This window comes from Macaca fascicularis, chromosome 11 (assembly GCF_037993035.2).
Source record: "Macaca fascicularis isolate 582-1 chromosome 11, T2T-MFA8v1.1".
NCBI lineage: Eukaryota > Metazoa > Chordata > Mammalia > Primates > Cercopithecidae > Macaca > Macaca fascicularis.
In genome coordinates this window covers 51132672-51149732 of record NC_088385.1, presented here as the reverse complement: position 1 = coordinate 51149732, position 17061 = coordinate 51132672, and the positions used below count along the sequence as shown (strand labels likewise).

Sequence of the window (17061 nt, the reverse complement as noted above, 5' to 3'; positions counted from 1 at the left end):
CATTACATTTAAATAGTGAGCACTTTGCCAGCTGCACCCAGGGCTCATAGATAATAATGTGCTCGACCTGACAATGGGAAGGGTTTTTTTTTCTGTTTATTTTTCAAACATAGATGGGAGGAATGCCACTCAGCTCTATTAGTTCCAAGGCTGTCATGGGCATCCCTCTGATGTATATTCAAGGACAGTGCATGGACTGAAACCAGAATGATCCGTTATTTATATCACCAGAATAGAAACAAGCTACTTAAATTGTCCTAAGTATCTAACTGTACACATCTTTTTAAAAAGCTGAAACAACAAACCTCATGTTTCTTCTTTCATGATAGGAGACAATATTGTTTTATTGATTTTTAGCTGGTTCTTTTACAAGGTCCGTAAGATACATAAGCGAAGTAGATTTATTACATTTTCCAAGGTGGAAATCAATGTGGCAAAGATGGGCGTATTTCTTGGTTCGTTATGATCAGTTACATTGAGTTGAAAAATTTAAGATCTGTTTTTTACCATATTTTATTCATACAGTTGGAGAAAAACCATTAGAAAGCTCTTTCTCCTTATTCTCATTGGAAAATAGAGCTTTGTGCCTTTTGCTTCAATGAGAGCACAAATACAATGAATGTAGGCAGAGTATATAGAGTTTGTAGATTAGTGACAATGTTGGAAGCATTCTAATTTGATTATTATTTCTATATAAATTTAATCTTGTGGCCATTATGCTTTATAGTCATAATTTTGTAATTAACATTGAAACTAAATAAATAACCTGAAGGCTTAACAGTAACAACCAAATAGCAGACGTGTCAGATTTTTCTCAGCATAACATAGCCAGATATCTGTAACTGCTCTGATTTTTTTAAGTGAGCATTTCCATTTTGTAATTTTTATCCTACGGAGCAATTTAATTCAGATTCACTTATTACAAATTCTTACCAGAGTAGGTTGAAGTAACAGGACAAAGAAATATAAAATGCTTTAAGCTTTGAGATGCCATTTTTATCTATTTCAAGCTCAAATTTCTAGTTCTTTCAATCAAAGCAATTTGTCAATCAAGCAAAGCTTTTTGAGTGAACATTTACTGCTGTTTTTATGAAATGCATTAGCAAATTTAAAAGTTACTATTACTAAAAGTTACTAAGAATGTATATGCAATGTTCCTTTAATATATATTTAATATGTGTATATTCAATAGTGCATATCTCGAAACTTAGCACTAATGACTAACAGGGAAATACTTTCTGATATTTAATTACCAAATAGAGTTGAGTCCTCTTACACCCTTAATCTTTCTGTGAGATTATTCTTCTGAGCAATAGTGACAAAAATATATATTGAGTGATGAACAAAAATGAAATATAGCACCGAAGTTATTCACAGTAAGAAAAATGCATATAGTAATAAGCAGGAAAACAATGCAGAGTGTTTTCTGGGGTAAAGAATTTGAATGAGCTTGTCATTCACTGCCTTATAAACAACTACTATAATCTCTCAGCTCTTGATAGGAATATATTCCAGAAAGTGTATTTTGATATTAAAGTCATTTCTTCCTGTCAGATAAGTACTGGTTTGCAGAAGTTAGTATTAGATACTATTTTCTTTATCTCTTATATGAGATATGAGTCATAAAATATGCTCAGTTTTGTCAAATTTATCTCAAATACTAATTTTATTACATTTATTTTGTGTTATTTTGAAAATAAAGTTTATGCAAAACAGGCTTCAGATATTGCCTTAGAGGTAAGCATTCTTCACAATTTAGTGCTTTGAAAGCACTATTTTATTTATTACATCTCCATTCTACTCCCCTCTGAGTTATTTGTTTTTAATTGATAAATACACACTGTGTGGGGCATTGTGCTGGTACCAGGTATATAATGATAAGCAAAACCAGACAGAGTCAGCCCTGGGAGTTATTCTCTATCAGCTTATTATCTGGTACTCTGTTGTTCAATATGCTAGTCAGTAGCCACATGTGGCTATTTAAATTTTAATTAAAATTAAATAATATGAAAAATTTAATTTCTTAGTTACACTAGCCACATTTCAATTGCACAATAGCCACATATGGCTACTGGCTGTCATATTAGTTAGCACACTGTGTTAGGCCGTTCTTGCTTAGATGTAAAGAAATACTTGAGACTGGGTAATTTACAAAGAAAAGGGGTTTAATGGGCTTACAGTTCTGCAGGCTGTATGGGAAACAGTACCAGGGTCTGCTTCGGGGGAGGCCTCAGGAAGCTTCTACTCATGTGGAAGGCGAAGCAGCAGTGGGCACTTCACATGGCAGGAGTGGGAACGAGAGAGAGAGAGAAAGTTGGTGGGTAGGTGCCACACATTTTAAAATGACCAGATCTCGTGAGAACTCACTATGGTGAGAACAGCACCTAGGGGATAATGCTAAGCCATTCAAGAGAAATCTGCCCTTATGTTCCAAACACCTCCCACCAGGCCCCACCTCCAGGATTAGGGATTACAATTCAATATGAGATTTGCATGGGGACAAATATCCAAACTGTATCACACACACAGAAAACATTTCTGTTATCACAAAATGTTTTCTTGGACAGGCCTGGTCTAGTGGTCAAGAATGTAGTCTCTGGAATCAGGCTGCCTGGATTCAAAGCCTGTTCAACCTCACTAACTATGTGACCTCAGGGGACATTCATTAATCTGTCTGTAGCTCAGTTTGCTGTCCTTAAAAATGGGAAAAATAATAGTGCCTACTTGGGAATTGTAATAGTGCCTACTTGAGAGGGTTACTCTAAGAATTAAGTGACATGATCCACGCAAAAATTTCATACAGTGCTCAACACATAGTAAGCACTCAATAAATGTTGGCTGAGGAGTAACTCCTCAGTAAATGAGATCTAAGAATTAGGAGCTAGTTGGGTAGAAAAGGATAAGTTTTCTTTTCTCTTTTTAAAGGTGTCTTCAAATTTAATTTTCTTAGGTTAAAGGAAAAAAGCTTTCTCCACTCAAAAGTTAAACTCTTGAGTCAAAAATGAATTCAGAAGTTCTCCTTTTCAAAATCTTCTAGAGAAGCACACTTTGGTTAGAACACTTTGAGCTTCAAACAACAAAGAGGGAGGTATCCAATTGAGAAATAAGGAGGAAGAAGGGGTTAGGGAGTCCTTTCCTTTAACAGACAATCACTGAGCAGGAAACTGAAAATCAGAAACCAGGGAGCTACTTTAACTCCTAGGGAGACTCTAGATACAATGCTACAGTTATTGAGGTATGGAAGAAATTGGAGTTTTGTAAAGCGATCAAGATCCTCACTTCCTAAATGTTGCCTTCATCTATCAAAAGCTACAAACTTGAAGTTGTGCCAGTGGACCTCTGTTCTAACATTAGAATAGATAACTAGATCTATGGAAAAAATACCTATAAATGGGCAATATTATAATAAAGCTTTTGATATATGATCAGGACTTTGCAAATCAATGGAGGAAAAAAATTATTTCACAAATAATGGAATGACTAAATAACAATTTGAGGGAAATAACACGCAGTTATAAAAATTATGTTACATATCAAAACAAATTCCACATGGAAAAAGTGTTAAGTATTAAAATAAATTAAAATAAAGAAAATATAATTAAATATTTATCAAAATTCTAGAAGGAGATACTTTTTAAAATTTATCAATGATAAAATATAACTGAAAGAAAAGATTAGTGCTTCTATAGATACATAATATTAGCAAAAAAAAAAACAAAAAAACAAAAAAACAAAAAAAAACAAAGTCACAACTACTGACTGAAAAAATAGCTTCAGCAGCCGGGCGCGGTGGCTCAAGCCTGTAATCCCAGCACTTTGGGAGGCTGAGACGGGCGGATCACGAGGTCAGGAGATCGAGACCATCCTGGTTAATATGGTGAAACCCCGTCTCTACTAAAAAATACAAAAAACTAGCCGGGCGAGGTGGCGGGCGCCTGTAGTCCCAGCTACTCAGGAGGCTGAGGCAGGAGAGTGGCGTAAACCCGGGAGGCGGAGCTTGCAGTGAGCCGAGATCCGGCCACTGCACTCCAGCCTGGGCGACAGAGCGAGACTCCGTCTCAAAAAAAAAAAAAAAAAAGCTTCAGCAGATTTGGTTTATGTGTTAGATTAAAAACATAAACATTAATAAGAAAAGTACTTCCTGCTGGGTGCAGTGGCTCATACCTATAATCCCAACTGCTCAGAAGGCCCACTTGAGCTTAGGCGTTCAAGGCTGCAGTCAGCCATGATCATGCCACTGCACTCTAGCTTGGGTGACAAAGTAAGACCTTGCCCCTAAAGCTTTTTTAAACAGCAATTATTTCCCCCATAAATAAATCTGCAAAGGATAAACAACTCACTAAAAAAGTACACCTACTAAAATAAAAGAGGAAATCATTGAGCCTTTAAATAATTGAACCTTAATTGTAAACTAAAATTATAAATAATTATTTTCATATACTATAGTAAAAAAGTTTCTCATAATAATTTCTAATGCTGACAGAGATATACTGGAATTATTATTTTTGTGCACTGTTAATATCATTAAAAAATACACAATGCAACACACTATCCCCACCCCCCATACACACACACAAATATATTGTTCTCTTTAATCCCAGGTCTGAGAATCTAACCTAAAGAAATAAAGTATAAAACAAGCTATATACATGCCAATATACATCTCAACATTGTAATACAGAATTAAGGAAGAAACTAAAATATCCAACAATAGAACAGTTAAATAAATTATAGTAACTTTGTGTACAATGCAATTGTATGATATGTTATACTTATATAATATATTCTAATTATGTATTAGAAGATTATATGTTATTATTCAGCTGTTGAAGTGATCACAATGCTTATAATAAAAATTAAGATAAAAATATTATGTATAATTACATATTCACTTTAACTACAAAAAGTTTGAAAATGAAGGAAATGGACTCCTTTAAAACATACTGAAATACTGACAGTAATAGGATTAAAAAAAATAAGTGTAGCTGAAAATTAAAAGTTGACTGTCTTCTAACCTTGATTCTCAAAGGTTAGCTTGAAGAGTGGCAAGGACTTCTTTAACAATAAATATAGCCAAAAATAGCAAGGTCTTAAGGAAACTTATTTTACTGTGTCACTATATAAAAATAATTATTTTATGAGTTTTGATAGTAGGTGCTTATTATTCCTAGTAGTCAGACTGAGTTTCAGTGAGTCAGTTTTATTTTCATTGTTATCAAGGTAATATTTATTATAGTGAAATTCACAGTTAAGTATATAGTTTGATGAGTTTGATAAATCAAAATACAGAATATATCCAACAGAATATATCCAACACTCTAGAGAGCACCTTTGGATCCCCTTTCAGTAACACCTACTTTCAGTAGGCAACTTTAATTTTATTTCTTTATAATAAATTCATTTTGCCTTTATAAAATGTCATATAAATTGAATTACACAGTTTGTACTAATTTATGTCTTCTGTGAATTGACCATTTTATTGCTACGTAATGTCCCTCCTTATCTCTAGCAAGGCTTCTTGACTTGAAATTAATTTTGTCTGATATTTATTTAGCCACACAGTATATTGTTTTGTTCATCTACTTCTAATCTATCAACAGTTTTATATTTAAAGTGTATTTTTAATAGATAATGTATTGTTCTTATTTTTCACCCAGTGTGAAAATCTGTTATTAAAGTGTTTTGTTTATTTACATTTAATGTAATTTGTGACACTGATGGATTTAGGACTACTATTTTGTCATTTGTTTTCTATTTGTCCCATCTATATTTTATACACCTATTTATCCATTCCTGCCTTCTTTTTCTTTAATAACATTTTTATTTTATTTAAATTGTTCTATTGGATTTTAAACTATAACTTTCATATTATTATTTTATTTGTTGTCCTAGGGATTATACTATATATCATTAACTTATTATATTATAATTAGATATAGTGTTATACTACTCATATAAAATATAAGAACTTTGCAACATTATAATTTTATCTGCACAGCTTTTGTGCTAAAACAGTAATATATTTTACAACTCTGTTCACTATTAATCCTATAGTTCCATGTTATTATTTTTGCTTTAGTAAGTCTTATGTCTCTTAAAGAAATTAAGAAAAGAAAAATGGTATATTTTATATTTATTCACATGTAGTAATTGCTCCTTTTTCCACAAGGGATATGTGTTCCAAGACTCCAAGTGGATGCCTGAAACCACAATAGTACTGAACCTTATTAAACCCTATATATACTATGTTTTTTATACGTATGTACAGTAAAATTTAATTTACATTAGGTACAGTAAGAGATTGACAACAATAACTAATAATAAAATATAATAATTATACTATAATAAAAATTATGTGAATGTGATCTCTCTCTCTCTCCCTCTCTCTCTCTCTCTCTCTCTCTCTCTCTCTTTCTCTCTCAGAATGTTTTATCATACATTTTACTCATTTGTTTGGGCTACAGTTGACCATAGGTAACTGAAACTGTGGAAAGATAAACTGCAGATAAGGGAAGACTACCATATTTACCATTTCTGGTACTCTTCATTTCTTCTTACATATTGGAGTCTCCATCTGGTTACATTCACTTCAGCTTGAGTAACACTCCTTAGCATTTTCCTTATTGCAGGTGTGCTAGTAACAAGTTCTTTCAACTCTTAATTTATCTGAAAATGTCTTTATATTTCAAGAGTATTTTCACTGTATATAGAATTCAGGATTGACAGATTTGTTTCCAGAACTTTAAAGGTGATATTCTATTATTTTCTAGTTTCCATTGTTTCTGATACAGTGATCATTTGTTTTTTTATTCCCTTGTATGCAGTATTTCTTTTTCCCCCCACTTTTTCCTTTCATGATTCTCTATCTTTGTTTTTAGTAGTTTGACTATGATGCACTTAGGTCTGATCTCTTTTTTTAGTCTTTATTTTCTTTGGTGTTTGCTGGGCTTTTTGAATATCTAAGTTGATGTCATTTCACCAAACTTGAGAAAAGTTGAGCCACTGTTTTTTCACATATTTTGTCTGCCACATCTTTTTCTCTCATAGTTTTCTGAGACTCCAGTTAAACATTTGTTTAAATGGTTTAATTATCCTAAAAGTCACTAAAGCTCTATTTTTATTTCAATATTTTTGTCTTTGTTTTATGGACTGGATAATTTCTACTGCTTTGTCTTCAAATTTACTGACTTTTTCTTCTGCCATCTCTAATCTGCTATTAGGTTCGTCTAGTGAATCTTTTCCTTTCAGATATTACATTTTTCAGTTCCAGAATTTCCACTTAATTTTTAATAGTTTAATTTCTCTGCCAAGCTTTACTATTTGTTCATTCACTATGACCATATCTTTTTACATTTTTGAGCAAATTTATGATAGATACTTTCCAGTCTGCTAATTACAACATGTGGATCATCTTTGAGTCATTTTCCATTCACTACTTTTTCTCTTCATTAGGAGCCACATTTTCCTGTTTTTCTTCATGTCTATTAATTTTTATAATATATTGGATATGATGGATGATATGTTTTATAGACCATAGGTTCCATTGGCTTCTTGTGAAAACTGTTTCTGTTCTATCAGGTTGTAAATTATTGGCCAATAACCTGGCACTTATTAAAGGTTGGCTTTACACCAGTTAGGAAGGTCGGTTTCAAATTTACCTTTAATTTTAGCGTGAATCTCTTAATCTGTAGGTATTGTTTTACTCCTAATCATGGCCCTTTTGAGCCTTCAATTGAAAGTTTGAATTGTTTGTTTGGTTTTTTCCTTGTATGTTTTGTTGATGTATAGTGGTTGCACATATTTATGGGGTACAGAGTGATATTTTGATACATATGTACAGTGTGTAATGATCAGGGCAATTAGGGTATTTTTTACCTCAAGAATGTATTACTTCATGTTGGGAACATTCAACAATCCTTTCTTCTAGATTTTTGAACATATACAATGAATTATTATTAATTATATTTATCCTACAGTGTTATAGAACACTAGAACTTATTCCTGCTATCCAGCTGTGTAATTTTGTATCCTTTAACCAACATCTTCCTATCCTCCTCTCCCCTATACTCCTCCTAGCTTCTGATCACCATAATTCTTCTTCTATAAGATGAATTTTTTTAGCTCTAACATATGAGAGAGAACACGTAGTATGTATCTTTCTGCACCTGGCTTATTTCACATAATGTCCTCCAAGGCTCATCCATGTTGTTGAAAATGACAAGATTTCAGTCTTCTTATGTCTGGATGGTATTCCATTGTGGATATATGCCACATTTTCTTTGTTCATTCATCTGTTGATAGACATTTAGGTTGATTACATATCTTGGTGATTGTGAATAATGCTGCATGGGGGTTCAGATATATCTTCAATAAACTGATTTTTTTTCCTTTCGGTAAAAACCCAGTAGTGAGATTGCTGGATCATGTGTTAGGTCTATTTTAGTTTTTTGAGAAACTTTCATACTGTTTTTTATCATGGCCATACTAATTTACAGTCCCACCAACAGTGCATAAGGGTTCCTGTTTATCTGCATCTTCACCAGCATTTGTAATTTGTTCCTTTTTAATAAAAGCTGTTCTAACTGGAGGGAGATGATAGCTCATTGTGGTTTTGACCTGCATTTCCCTGATGATTAGTGATGTTGAACCTTTTTAATATATGTGTTGGTCATTTGTATGACTTCTTTTCAGCAATTTCTATTCAAATCCTTTGCCCATTTTTAATTGGATTACTTGCAGTATTTTGCGGTTATTTGAGTTCCTTGTACATTCTGGATATGAGTCCCTTGTCAGATGAATAGTTTGCAAATATTTTCTTCCATTCTGCAAGTTGTCTCTTTATTCCGTTGATTGTTTTCTTTACTATGCAGAAGCTTTTTAGTTTGATATAGTCTCATTTATCTATTTTTGTTTTTGTTGCCTGTGCTTTTGTAGTCTCACCCATAAAATATTTTCCCAGACCTGTGTCCTGAAGCATTTGTCTTATGCTTTCTTCTAGTCGTTTTATAGTTGCAGGTATTAATACTACATGTAACTCTTTAATCCATTTTTAGTTGATGTTTTGTAGGTGGTGAGAGATAGAAGTCTAAGGAAAGCTTAAACTGCTTATCAATCCTTTATATCTTTGAAGGACACAGATTTGACGCACTGCTTCAGTGAGCAGCATCTGAAAGCTCTTCTCATATCTTTCAACCTTCAAACTGTGGCTCTCTTGATTTTCTCTTTAGAATCTCTTCTGCAACTCAAAGATCAGCCAAGGATTTGAGAGGAGTTTGTTTACTGATTCACTTCTTCTTTTATAGATATTTCTCCCTCAATTTCCAGTCACTCTGACAACCCCCAAGCTGTCCTCTGACACCTCAGTGAGATTGTGGCTTACTGCTTTCCTTATAGTTATCTCAAGCTGCACAGATTAGGGAGTGCCCTAAGGGGGAATACCAAGTGGAAACAACACTCGCACAGTACCTTTTCCTTCTTTCAAAGATTGAAACTGTTGTAGTGTCTGCCTGATACTCTCCATTACTTTCAATTGTTATTTTTGTATTTTGTTCAGACTTTGTAGTTGTTAATCTGTAGGAGGGTTAGTCTTATATAAGAAACTATGCTATCAGTAAAACTGGAACCCAAGTAGGGTTCCAGTTTTATTAGTTGTCCATGCTTCCCTAATTAAGGAGCTGCCATTGATATGGTTTGTAGAATCCTGTTGTAGCAGAACATATCCTTATGGAATAAGCAACACACTCCTGGAAGATTTTAGAAAACAAAGAGTCCCTTCCTAAGACATACTTACGGGTGCAATACTAATGGTTTCTTCCCCCGAGGGTTCTAATGCTAATTGCACATACTCAATGATGGAAGGCTCCAGAAATTCCCTAATTATGTTTCTGCTCCAAAGCCATATAATTTGAGGAGCTGAAATTCCCAGGAACTGGTACACCCATCACTTTATTGGGCCAATGAATTAGGAAAGATCGTGTGACCTGGTTATGATCAGAAAACCTGTGCCTCTGAGCCAGCACCTCGAAGTGGCCTTTGGCAGACGGGAGAGGCAAAGGTGGTTCCAGCCTGGGGCATCTTGGAGATTCTGGGGCACAGCTGAGTTCTACAAGTCTCATTCGAACAGTTCTGTCTCTAGGAATATGTTAGGGGCTGGAGATATGATGACAAAACTTTAAAATGCCACTAGAGCTCTAAGAAATGGTTGAGTCTGTCACTGTCAGAATATGAACTCAGCTTAATAATAACTTAGAAAAGATGAGAATAAGTTAAATTGATAATATTCTTCTTGGATATATACTGGCTTTTCCCTCATTTGGTGTAATTTAGCAAAGGCTGGAGTATCAAAATCTTTTCAGGTTTCCTCTTATAGAAACAAAGACACTTTCGATTTTTATCATGTTAAAGTATTATGTATTTCAATCATCAAAAGCCAATTTTCTGAGAGAAACTATATAATGGAGGATGTATTTTAGAGTCAGGCTAGCCTGAGTTTTAATCCTAGCTCTACCATGTACTAGCTGTGTGATTTTGTACATGATATTTAAGCTTTCTGGTCTTTAGTTTCTGAATCTAAAACATGTGACTATTAATAGGAATCCCACTGGGAATGCTATGAGGTTGAAATTAGATAATGTATTTTAAATGCCTGACAAAGTGTCTGCCACAGAGTACACACTTAAGGAGTAGAAGGATATTATCACCATCACGGTTTTAAAAACGATATTAACATTATCGTATGAGTTAGCTGGTTGAGAAAAGTAAGAGTGCAGGGAATCAATAGAATAGGACAGAAGATTTTTCTTCTTTGTACAACACTATATTGTTGTGACACCTTATATCGAAAACTAATTATGCATATCTGGCCCTTCCCTGCTTATTTATCCTATTTCATCATCACAGTTTTCTTCCCCAACTGAAAATTCTTACCCAAAGCTTTTTTTCAGTTTCTTAACTACACAAAACTCTCCTCATTTCAAAGCCTCTCCTTATGCTGGTTCCTGCACGTTTGGCCACCTTTTCATGCAGTCACCAGGTCTCGGTTTAAATATCACCTCACAGAATAGTCTATCCTGGCCACTGACTAAGTAGCTAGTCTTTTATTAATCTCACACCACCACCTAATTTATTTCCTTTTGTCTTAGTCAGTTCAGGCTGCTGTAACAGAATACTGTAGACTGGGTGGCTTAAACAACAGCAGTTCATTCCTCACAATTCTGGAGGCTGAGAAATTCATTTATCACATTCCAAGATCCAGACCCTGGCAGATCTGGTATCTGGCAAGGGCGCACTTCCTGTTTGCAGATGGCCATTTCTCATTGTATCACATGGTAGATAGAGAGAGAGGACGCATGTGTTCTCATTTCTTTATAAGGGCACTGATCCCATTCATGAGCGCTCTACCCTCATTCACTAATTACCTCTCAAAGGCTTTACCTCCTAATACCATCACACTGAGGGGTAGGATTTCAACATGTGGATTGTAAGAGGATACAAATATTTAGTTCACAGTACCTTTTTAGCACTTTTCACAATTTTTGATTGTATGTTGGCTTGGTAATTACTAGTTTTCTCCCTTATAAACTGCAAACCCTGCTCTGTGAGAGTAGTGACCATGTCTGCTTTATTTATTAATATATGTAGTGCTTACATAGACTCAGTACGTATTTTGCAAATAAATAAAAGAACAAATGTGATACAGAGGATGCCAATGGGTAAATAAAGTCAGTTTATGACTTCCCACAAATGCAATGGGCATAATAATTGAGTTGGCAATAGTAGAGTTATGAAAAGTGATTGGGCTATTGAATTTTTAGGAATGCAGAAATAAACTATACAGTTTTATTTGTACGTACCAATCAATAAATGTGATCATTTACTAATGGCTTAAAAATTCATACTCTGTTTTTCTTTCTACTTTTTTTAAATCTAGAATGGCCACATCTGTTGCTCAGTGGATCCACAGTGCCTTCAGGAACTGTGAAGTTAACTGTCTCATGGGAGATTTCTGTTAAAAGAATGTTCTTTCATTAAAAAGACCAAAAAAAGTTAAAACTTAAATTGGGTGATTTGTGGGCAGCTAAATGCAGCTTTGTTAATAGCTGAGTGAACTTTCAATTATGAAATTTGTGGAGCTTGACAAAATCACAAAAGGAAAATTACTGGGGCATAATTAGACCTCAAGTCTGCCTCCACTGTGTCTGACATCACCATGTAGAAGAATGGGCGTGGAATATACACCGTGACATCCTGAACCCTGGATAGAAAGCCTGAGCCCATTGGATCTATGAAAGTCTCTAGCTTCACTGGTGCAGAAAATTTTCCTCTAGATCAGAATCTTCACGAATCAGTTAGGTTCCTCACTGCAAGAAATAAAATGTCAGGCAGTGAATGAATTATATTTTCAGAAGTAAAGCAAAGAAGCTATAACATGTTATGTACAGTACACACTCTGAAAAGAAATCTGAAACAAGTTATTGTAATGATAAAAATAATGCACAGGCATGGTTACTTAATATTTTCTAACAGGAAAAGTCATCCCTATTTCCTTGTTTTACTGCACTTAATATTATTTGGTTGAATTTGTTCAGTATAAGCTCGTTCTTGTGCAAAATTAAATAAATATTTCTCTTACCTTATAACACATGTGAGTCTGAATATCTTGTTTAATATGTTCCTCTTTTCTACAGATGATTCACTATAAAAATTGCATTCTAGTTCTGCTGATGATAAACTCCTGTTATGCTATTTCCAAATTGAAAGTTGCTATTTCTAAATTTCCAAATTGAAATGATATGCCTAAGTAAGGGATGTGATGGATAACTTAGTTCTTCCTCTCTAGCTCCTCCATTTCAGCCTTTCCACCCTGCTCTGCATCCTGGGGTGGCTGATCTATACAGACCCTAATAGTGGGTTCCTTTGTCCTCTTGATTCTTGTCTGGTTTCGATTATACTGCAGCAGGAAACACTGCTGGCATATTAGGAAGAGGTAAAGTTTGGATATTTATTCTCCTGGCTCCCTTCCTGCCTGGTCACTGCCATGATTTGGTGTGTCACCTTACTGAAGGCTATATCTCTTGAAAGGTACTCCTCTCTGTCTCACTGCCCGTTCCAGGTTCTGATAACTTCTACTGTTTGCATCTTCTGGCTTAGGGATATTAACAGCTCTGGCTATTCTGTCCTTGGGAGGTAACTGTTCAATCTTATTTTCTCTATTTCTAGTCATATCTTTATAAATGGTCCCTTTGTTATACTCTTTAATTAACCAGCTTGAGTGTGCCATCTGTTTCCTGCCAGGATCCTAACTGATACACATAAGGAGAGGAGTATGTGAGGTTGGGAATGTCTTCAAGAATTGGTCCTTCACGTTTTGATATAAAATTTTTTTAATCTCAAAGTTAAAAGAGATTATGATATTAATTACATGTTAAATTTTTTGATGCACCAGAATCTCAGAGGGGATAAAAGCAAATGTCCTGAAACTCAATAAAGGAAGCTAATCCAATATTGCCCTGTTGTGTTTTACACTAGTGTGAAAAGGAAATACAAGTACTGTCAAATTAATTTTAGAAGCATAGAGCTATTTTTTTTTTAATTAAAATGAACACAAGGTGACCACCGCAAGCTACAGAAATGATAAAGTGGCTTTTAACTGTTCACTCACTATTGCTATGGAAACCACCAAGCAAGAGCTGAGTTGAAAGATAATTCAAAAATGTCTTCATACTTTGGCATGGTAATATTTATTGAATGTGTAAAATCAAGTATCTACATTCCCTGAATTTATCATAAATGATTTTTCTGTAGCCTTTTTATATTTAATTCAACAGAGCATAAGATTTATTTTTTTATCAGCTGTATTACAATGGTAAATAGCAATTTAGCTTCCAAGAAGATATCTGTTAATTTGAAGATTTTTCAGGTTATTTTTTTCCTTATATAGCTTTGTGATTTCATATTGGATCCTCCTGAAAAGGTATATTTTACTCATTTTTATGAGGAGAGTAAGAAATTATGTGTGCAGGAAAGTGTGTGTGTGTGTGTGTGTGTGTGTGTGTGTGTACACCCATATAGATACATATTCGTCATTTAGATATCTTATGTCCTTCTGGAAGGAGAAGCAAGGCTGGAATTTTATATTACAAATCTTTTTGAAATCTTTGTAGGACTCTGGGTATATTGGTGGCTTGCACATCCTTGGTTTATATAGGCCACTGAGTGAAAGAAAACTCATAGTTAAGAAGAAAAGAAGGAAAAAATAAGACTATGATAATTCAGCGACTGGTAAAGCAATACATATGTTCAGACTGAATTTTTTTTCTTCAAGGTTTATCCCACAAATAGTAGATTCCGCAAGAGAATTCCTGTTTTATGTGCAGACCCTGGGCAAGCAGTAATCAATTGTTTCTTAAGAACTTTGTCCCTTGAAAAAAAGAAGGTTAATGCCCTGTTTCTCACTCTGATGATAATTGGCAGAATGCCGTGGCGGAGTTATGCCAATATTAAGGGAAAGTGAGAACTAAGAAGCACGAATTTAATTTGAGGTGCTTAGCTCCTTTAAGGGCAGGCCTTGGTGAAAATAGTCTTTACTCCATTTTCTTTATTTCCTCTTTTCTGCAAAAATAAAAAAAATATATTTAGCTGTGATTCTTTGGTTTAGTAACCTATATAGTTTATCTCCTTTTTTAAAAGACTGCCGTATTGCTTTTTTAGTTTCCCTTATATAATGGTAAAAAGAATCATGCATTTGTTCAATTATACTGCAATATCATGGAACCCTTTCATCCTCCCCATAACTTGGTTATCTATAGCCAAAGTTGAAACACCCTGTAAATTGCCTTTACAAAATGAATGGTATATCAAAGCTCTGAAACAGCAGTCAATACTCTTGAGTGTTGGAGTAGCAGAACTTGTTCAGTTGAATAAAACTGAGGTTACATCTACTGAATAAAAGATGAGCTTCAGTTCACTAAGCGTGACCTCATCTATCAAAGCTCCACAATGCTGACTTCTTAGGACTTCCTCTGAAGGTCGGCACATCCCACAGATACCTGCATGGTCCAAGTCCTATTGATATAAATAGCTTAAGGATTGACAATACCAACTGTTCTTAAAGAAAGACTTTTTACTTTCTGTTTTTTCAAATGTAGAGTGTTGTAGCTCAACAGTAAATTTATCTCTGAGAGAGTCATGCCAAAAGCATCCCTGAAGACAATAAGTGGATGCTGTGCTCTGTACCCGCTTTGTTCACTGTGGTACCTGGACAGTCCCTGTCTGCAGTCGCTGTTGCAGTGGAGTTGGCTCCTTGTGGTCTTACTGACATTTCATTACTGCACAATTTTCTACCCTAGAATTCAACATTTTCTGTAAAGGACTTGTCACCTCTTTGCAGAATAATTGTCCTTACTTAACAGACCTGCAGGTAGAAAGTGAGGAATTCCTTGGGCTACAGTAGCTCTGGATTGGTGGTGACATAAATAGACAAGGAGTAGAACTATTGAAGAACTTTGGAACAGGATAATCTGAGTTGCAGTTTCTTGTATTCTCTCTACTTGCCAGGCTGGGACAACTCCCCTACGTCTTTTGTCTTTGTATTGGTATTAAATAATTGTTCATAGAGATTGTTTGCATGACAGATTCTGAAATTTTTATTTATTCCAAATGATGGATGGCACACTGTGTTACTCCCACCACCAATATATTGCATTTAAAACATGACCTCCTATTTATCTCCAATGTTAGGTGTTTTAGAAAAGCAGCCTGAAATAAAAATATAGTGCTATGTAAAAGCAGAAATGATAGTGAGTTTAAGTTTATTTTTAAGACCTTTTTCTCTTTCTTTCACAAAACCACAGCCATACAGAAAGAAGGGAATAATAATGAACAAAGTATGTGCAGAACGTAAGCATTCATTTATTGCTGACTCATGAAGTACATGTCCTAATGGAAGGGAAAGAAAATTAACAAATAAATAGATACCATATCAGGTGGTGATAAGAGCCATGAAGAAAAGTTAAGCTGGCTTGGGATGCTGTTGTGGAGAGGGGTGATCGTTTAGGTCGGTTGGGCAGGAAGTCTTCTATATAATAAAATAGTATTGGGGCAAATACTTGGATGAGGTCAGAGCACAAGCCATTTTCATCCCTGGAGAGAAGGAACTACAAGCAGAGGGAGCTGCGTGCATAGGTCTGAAGTGGAAGCACACTTACATGTCTTGAGTGGAATGAGAATGCTGAAACATGTAGAAGATACTGTCAGACGAATGACCAAATCAGGTCCTCCAAGGCCATGGTTAGGGATTTGTGTCTTTATTCTTAGTGACATAGGAGGCATTAGCGAGCTTTGAGCATAGCTGTGCTATAATATGACAGGTAAAATGATCTGTCTTGTTACTATGTGGAGAATAAACAGAGGTGGAGTTGGGGGAGAAACGAAGGGTGTTGGTGAACATGTACTCAGGAGACACATTCATACCACAGAATTTCAGACAAGAGAATAATGGTTTGGACTAGGATGGTAATAATGAGAACCAAAAGGATTTAACATGAAAGAATATTCAATTTAATGAAATGGGCAGAAATGTCATAAAAATGTCAATTCTCCCCAGTAGTTCTAATTTTTTAAAATGTTATTTTAAGGTAATTCTAAACTATTATAGAAAAACAAATGTCCAAGAATAGCCAGGAATACTTTGAGAAAAGATTATATTTGGAGACAGGGGATACTTATCCTATCACATATCAAGAAGGTATAAAGCTATATGAATTAAGAGCCATTGCTTCAGGAATAAACAATCTGGATAACATGAACATTTTCATCAAAACCTCAGAAACCATCCTATATACATATAGATACTTGATAGAAGATAGAAGTTACACTGAGCGAGGCTGTGAAAATTGATTATGGGAAAACAAAAACATAGACATTGATCATTATTTCATAAAAATAAATTCCACATAGGTGAAAAACCAAAATGTGAAAAATACAATAAATTTATGTAAAAAAATTAAGAGAATTGTTTTTGGCTTTAGAATTTTTTAAATAAACTCAAAAAGCATATATATA

The 17061-nt window shown here is 34.5% G+C and overlaps 1 protein-coding gene across 4 annotated transcripts in view; it reads left to right on the top strand.

Annotated features, from left to right (window-relative positions):
- The window catches only part of NELL2 (neural EGFL like 2), a 415912-nt gene extending 403277 nt beyond the window's left edge, over positions 1-12635 (top strand). For all 4 annotated transcript variants that reach the window (XM_045365097.3, XM_005570625.5, XM_065524062.2 and 1 more), the window contains exon 21: positions 11930-12635. In XM_045365097.3, coding sequence (XP_045221032.1) covers positions 11930-11980 — 51 coding nt within the window. In that variant the 3' untranslated portion in view covers positions 11981-12635. The remainder of the gene's footprint in view (positions 1-11929) is intronic.
- The last annotated feature ends 4426 nt before the right edge of the window (positions 12636-17061 follow it).